This window comes from Sander vitreus, chromosome 2, assembly GCF_031162955.1.
Source record: "Sander vitreus isolate 19-12246 chromosome 2, sanVit1, whole genome shotgun sequence".
NCBI lineage: Eukaryota > Metazoa > Chordata > Actinopteri > Perciformes > Percidae > Sander > Sander vitreus.
The window spans coordinates 19,591,725-19,597,799 of NC_135856.1; the positions used below are offsets into that span (position 1 = coordinate 19,591,725).

General features: G+C 37.6%; 1 protein-coding gene across 1 annotated transcript in view; it reads right to left on the minus strand.

The window, feature by feature from the left end:
* Positions 1 to 798: 798 nt before the first annotated feature.
* Positions 799 to 6,075, minus strand: part of map9 (microtubule-associated protein 9) — a 5,999-nt gene continuing 722 nt past the window's right edge. Inside the window, exons 3-13 of the mRNA XM_078260108.1 lie at positions 5,125 to 5,652; positions 4,852 to 5,018; positions 4,638 to 4,746; positions 4,479 to 4,546; positions 4,310 to 4,359; positions 4,055 to 4,217; positions 3,378 to 3,464; positions 3,108 to 3,269; positions 2,866 to 3,011; positions 2,299 to 2,434; positions 799 to 1,285 (exon numbers count right to left, since the gene is read on the minus strand). Coding sequence (XP_078116234.1) covers positions 1,166 to 1,285; positions 2,299 to 2,434; positions 2,866 to 3,011; positions 3,108 to 3,269; positions 3,378 to 3,464; positions 4,055 to 4,217; positions 4,310 to 4,359; positions 4,479 to 4,546; positions 4,638 to 4,746; positions 4,852 to 5,018; positions 5,125 to 5,652 — 1,736 coding nt within the window. The 3' untranslated portion in view covers positions 799 to 1,165. The remainder of the gene's footprint in view (positions 1,286 to 2,298; positions 2,435 to 2,865; positions 3,012 to 3,107; positions 3,270 to 3,377; positions 3,465 to 4,054; positions 4,218 to 4,309; positions 4,360 to 4,478; positions 4,547 to 4,637; positions 4,747 to 4,851; positions 5,019 to 5,124; positions 5,653 to 6,075) is intronic.

Sequence of the window (6,075 nt, forward strand, 5' to 3'; positions counted from 1 at the left end):
TGCATTTGAGTAAGTATTACTATAGTCAGAAAAATGTACACAAAGTATTACAAGTAAAAGTACTAAATGCCGAAAAATGGCCTCTGTGACTGATTATTATTATTTATAATATCATTCGATTACTATTACTCATGCATTAATGTAAAATAGGATTTTACTGTTAAAGTTGGAGCTATTTAAAAAAAAAATGTCATTATGGATTAATCTGGTGATTATTGTATCGATTAATCTATTGATTGGAATATACATTATTATATTATTAAAATAATTTGAAGATAATACAATTATTACAATGACTAAATGGAAAAGCAGCAAATCCTCACATTTGTGAAGCTGCAACCATGACAATTTTTTTGCATGAAAAATGACAAACGATTATTAAAATAGTGCCAAATGCCCATATTAATAACATAGGGCTGTAATGTTCAGGTATCTGCATACTTTTGGTCATGTAGTATGATAATCATTTTAAAAGTAAAGAGGGATCTCCATCCTCACATCTTTACAAGAAGATGATGTCGAGAAAGCTTCATAAGTGTCAAAGTGTTGCTCTCATTAGTTTGTGTTATTTTTTATTCTAAAGTAAATGTTTTGGATGATGAAACAAATGCAATGAACCTAAAAACCTATAAAAACAAATCTACCAATGAAATCATGTTTAACAAAAAAAGTTCCAAGTGTTAAACAGATCAGTTTCTAAGACTGTGTGATGATTTGGAGCCTCTTGTAATCTAAAGACAAAAATAAACTACAAGGAATTCAACAGCAGTTCAACAATAAACAGTACAGGAATCAGCAGACCAATTATAATAGACCTTTACGTTAATATGTTTTCTTATTGCTGTTTTACATTCAGATGTGGTAATATCAGACCACCACATTTATAAGAAGGGTTTGTTATTGCAAGTTTCCTCTGATATTAACATGTTACCATGTCACAGGAACAGAAACGTTTTCTAACTTTCTAATCATACTGCAACATTTCATAAAAAACATAAAAATATAAACGTGCACTAGAGCTGCTGGCTACTACAAAACCTGATAAAAAATATATAATTTAACAGCTGCCATCTAAATATGTTTAAAACACAACATACAGTACAAAACTTACAACTTAGGATGTAACATAGAACCCACAGATATTTTAAGGGTGGTATGTTACATGTCATTTTCGAAATGGTATAGTTTTATTCGGAGGGCTCCACGGAGGAGGTGGACTGTCGTGGAGTATTGCTTGTATTCGTCTTTCTTCTCTTCGTCTCTTCTGTTCAAGATCTTTCCGTACCTGTTGGATCAATATTCAGAAATATTAACCCTTCAACATGCCTTCTGTAATATAGACAGCATATCACCTGTCCCACCACACTGCTACACGTCTGTAAAGATGCATATTGCTCTGTTTTCCTGGCAGCTTTGGGGCACTCAGATCACTGCCTGGTTTGTCTTATTCCAACCTACAGGCGGAAACTAAAATCTGGAAAACCTGTAGTTAAAACAGAGAAGAAACGGGGCGCCTGGGTAGTTCACCTGGTAGAGCACACGCCCATATATAGAGGTTTACTACTCAACGCAGCAGTCGCGGGTTCGAATCCGACCTGCGGCCCTTTGCTGTATGTCATTCCCCCTCTTTCTCCCCTTTAATGTCTTCATCTGTCCTATAAAAATAAAGGCCTAAAATGCCCAAAAAATAATCTTAAAAAACAACAACAGTGAAGTATTGGACCAGCGATGCAAAGCATGTTTTGAATGCACCGATTGGAGTGTTTTGAAGCTGCAACTGACTTGACACTGTGACATCTTACATTAGCTTTTGTGAAGAGATGTGTGTGCCTACCAAGACATTATGCACATACAATAATAACAAGCCATGGTTCACAGCCAGACAACTTCGGCAGGCCAAGCAGAATGCCTATAGAAGAGGAGTTGCCCTGTACAAGCAGGCAAAGGAGATCAGATGCATACATACTTACCTCCAGTATTCTATTTATTATTATGTAATTGCCCTCTTTTTCTGTTTTTAAATTATACATATATATGTAAGGTATATGGAAGTACTAGAAGCGTAGAGTCAAATTCCCTGTATGCAAAAGCACACTTGGTCAATAAAACGGATTCTGATGCCTTTGAAACATTTCTTTGAGGACTGGCAGATCTCAGAGAACTGTCAGCATTATGGAAGAAATACCCCCCAAGACTGAGTGAGACCACCATGAGTGAGACCATTTTTCTGAAAAACAAATAAAGAGCCACCACCTTTGATGCCCGTTTATCACTGGCACCACAAGTAGTTCTACTTACCAACCACTTTTCATACATCTCTAGAGCCATTTTATCTCTCTCTTCTTTCATGTAACGTTCCTCCTCTGCTTTATTTTGTATTTTTTCTTGCTCCTTCGTGAATTTTTCATGGAGGACATCTTTCTTCTTTTCACGCCTTAAACATTTTTAGCACAAAAAAAAAAGTAACAATAGTTTAGATGATAAAGATACAGGTGATGAAATGTGGCTAAACATCAAGCTTTGGCTGCCATCTAGTGGTTGATCATTTTCACACCCAGATACAGACTGCTATTCGCCCCATGCAGCTATTTGAAATGCACTACCTTTATTTTGTAAAGGTTTAAATACTTACTTTCAGACCCCAATAAAATGTGTAGTAAAAATGTACAGTAGGACAATGCTACAAACAATATATGCAATCTAGCCATTCTAGCCACTAAATGACAGTAATGTGTGACGTTTGTTTGTTTTCTGGGTAGAACAGCAGGCATTCAGAAAATGTGCCTCTAAGCTGTCTGACTGACTGTACTGGCTCTACTGTTATAGCCAGTGTTTGTTTCTGTTAAAAAGTCAATTTACACTCACCACTCAGAAAAAGCAGATTTGCGGTCTCTCTTTTTTTCTTCCTCCTGTTTTTGTTTTCTAAACTGAAGCTTACTTTCAGCTTCTCTTTGTTTTCTGAACTTTTCTTTGAGTAGCTGATCATGCTCGAGTTTCCATTTTTCAAACACCTGCAATGTTTATAACATTACTCATTCATTTTACATCTTCCGGCAGATTATTATAGCTTAGAATAAGAATAACGCACAATATATCAATCAGTTTACCTGTTTAGCAGATTGCTTTTTTTCTTCTTTCTCTTTGATCGCTCTTTGCTCTTTTGTGATCATATCTTGCTTTTCTTTGGCTTTTGCTTTGAGACTCTCTGCTTTCTTTTCTTTCCAAGCCTGATATGATGCAACAGCATCTTCCTTTTTAGCCACTTCATCCTGTTTGTTTTTGGAAAGATAGCAAGCAGTGTGCATATATGTTAAAATAACCAGTGGGTGTCTTTTAAAGTGTTGTATAACAGCAATTTTACAAAACTGATTATTCACCATTTTCTTTTTTTCTTTCAGGATTTCCTCTTTCTTCTTTCGTTGCAGGTTCTCTTTTAACTTTTCCTTTTTCTTTTGAAGCCATTCCTGTTAGGAGTACATGTAAGTGGGCAGGGATTTTAGTTGACAGATAATGCACTGTAGAAAAAAGCCCTCTACTGGCATGTTAAAAAAATCTGTGTACAAAACACATGTACATCTTTGTTGTCCAGGTGCTGAGGAGAGAAAAATACTCAGATATCTGCCTCCCAAGGACTGGAAAAACACTTTCATAAAATGTGTTAGTATTAGGAAAAGTACAACGTTTTCAAGCCCAAATTGGCTCTTTAGGATCCATTCCTCTTTACCTCCTGATAATAATGTAATAAAATCAGAGGATAATGTTGTAACATAGAAATGACCAATGGAGTGTTTAATAGGGTGAAATAAATCACACTCTACTTATGATAAGTATATTCTATACATCTTATATACCTGCAATCAAATCAATATCAGTGTCTGAGTCTGAGCATACAGTGGAGCTCCTCTAGATAGTGCTGAGGAGAACTGCACAGGTGGCATATTGTCCTTCACTATAAAACACATAACAGGAAAAACACTGTGAAGATTGAAGAACTGAAGACTGTGAAGAACTTCAGCAATGTGGAGTCTTAACACGGGCTCATTATCACACTGACCTGGTAAATGGCAGCTCTGAGTGTATCCGCTGCTTGAGGCTGAGACTCCTGTAGTGAGACTTTACGATCCAGAAGTTTGAGAGATCCCAAATACTTTGATTCCACTTTCCCGGAGCACACACTCTGAGATCTCGGAGTGGTCTTAGAGTGAGAACTTGATGTCCTAATTTAAACAAAATGATGGTCAGTTAGGTTACCTCCCCGTTCTATCCACAAAGCTTCAGAAGTATCTATTGTTGCAGCTTGTTTACCAACCTAGTATCAAAGGATTTTTCATGGACATGAGAGAGTTGATGTGAGTCTGCCTGAAACAAGACAATGAACACATTTAAAAAAAAAAAAAAAACTAAGAATAATCAAAATAAAAGGCAGAGCACATCTAACATGACACTATCACAGTCACACCTGATAATAAATGACTTACATTAAACTCTTCAAATGATGTGGAGTACTTTCTCTCCTGTTCTTTGCCGTCATCGGAAATAAAGCCATCTAAAACAAGAAATTAAACATCAAGAAGATTCATGAGCTCAAAATACAAGACAGAAAATAAGTTTATAGTTCTCAGGAAGCCAATGATTACCTCTGGATCCAGAATCAACTGTGGACTTGGTGAAGAGTGGTGACTGCTCACTCTTACTTGAAGAGGATTTGCTGAGGCTGCATGAAACTGCGTGATCTCCTTCTGTCCACTTCGGTGAAACGACATAACAAACATGTGCTACAATTAGATGTTTCAACTCAAAAATACTGAACAACCAAGCAATGATGCCTGCATGTGGACCACAGCTCCTTACAGCAATGTTGCTGGACATGTCAGTGGAGAGGGGAATGGATGCAGAGGAAGTCTGGGGCCTGCTGAGATCCTGAGATTCAGTATCTTCAGCTATCTTCTCTGCAGCGGGATGGCTCAATCCAAGAGTCCTTTGCCTCGGTTTAGGCCTGGGTGGCTCCCTCTCTGTATCTGAATAATGACAGTTTGTGGAAATATAAATTCAAAACTCTGCAGGAAAATCTGACAAAAGTAACATGTGCCCTTTGGGACTTATACATGGAGCAGGTAAACAGACCTGCTGAGGACACGTGTTTGAGGTCAGTTGCTGATAACTGGGGAGTCTGGGAGCTTTCTTCCAGAACAGAGTTGCTCTTCTCTTCGGGACCTGGAGTTTCCATCACACTGTTGTCAGACGATAAGGGCAATGGCATGTCCAGTAGAGTGTCATCTGATGTTTGGTATGACAGAGACTTACTTGAGCTCTCTCTTGTGATTTGAGGATCGGTAGACTCCACATCACTGCTTTTAAATCGTATGTTATCTTCACTGACATTTGTGGAGTGTTGCGAGGAAAACGAGACATTATAATTGTTGTTTCGACCGGTGGAAGAGTCGGTTGGCTCATTTTCACGTGACTCTGATGCCATCGTGTCTCCCGATGGAGAGACGATTCTTTGGGTTTTCAGAAATGAAACTCTCTTCGTCCTACCGTGTTTGTCTTCATCGTCTGAAATCTCAAAGTCGTTGATTTTGGATTTACTCTTCCCAGCCTTAAATGCACCAGCCCTCTTTTTTCTTGATTTGAGTAGTTCATTCAAAAAATCTGCGATATGAAAGAAAATGGCAAGTAAATGACAAGATAGGACCTTCCATTAACAATCTAAACTCTAGATCCACTTAGTAGCTTTTTCTGGAGCTTTCAACTGCATCTTAGCATCCATATATATATTTAAACCTGAGGCAAAACCTGATGTTATATAACACTGCCAATTATATAAAATAGGCTACTGTTACAATATATTATACACAGGACAAAGTGGTCCTGGAATTGGGGATATTAGGCTTGGTGCTTCTTTTTTAGTAAGTTACATTTGTACTACACTTGAAGTGGCAGAACCTGGACGTTTCAACCATTTATCCGTTACTTTTAGCTGCATGTTTTAACGTCTCTGCTCTCTTGCTAACTAGTTTTAATGCTCTTAGCGCATGATGCATTTTATTTCTTCATATAAGATGAGCGAGGAAG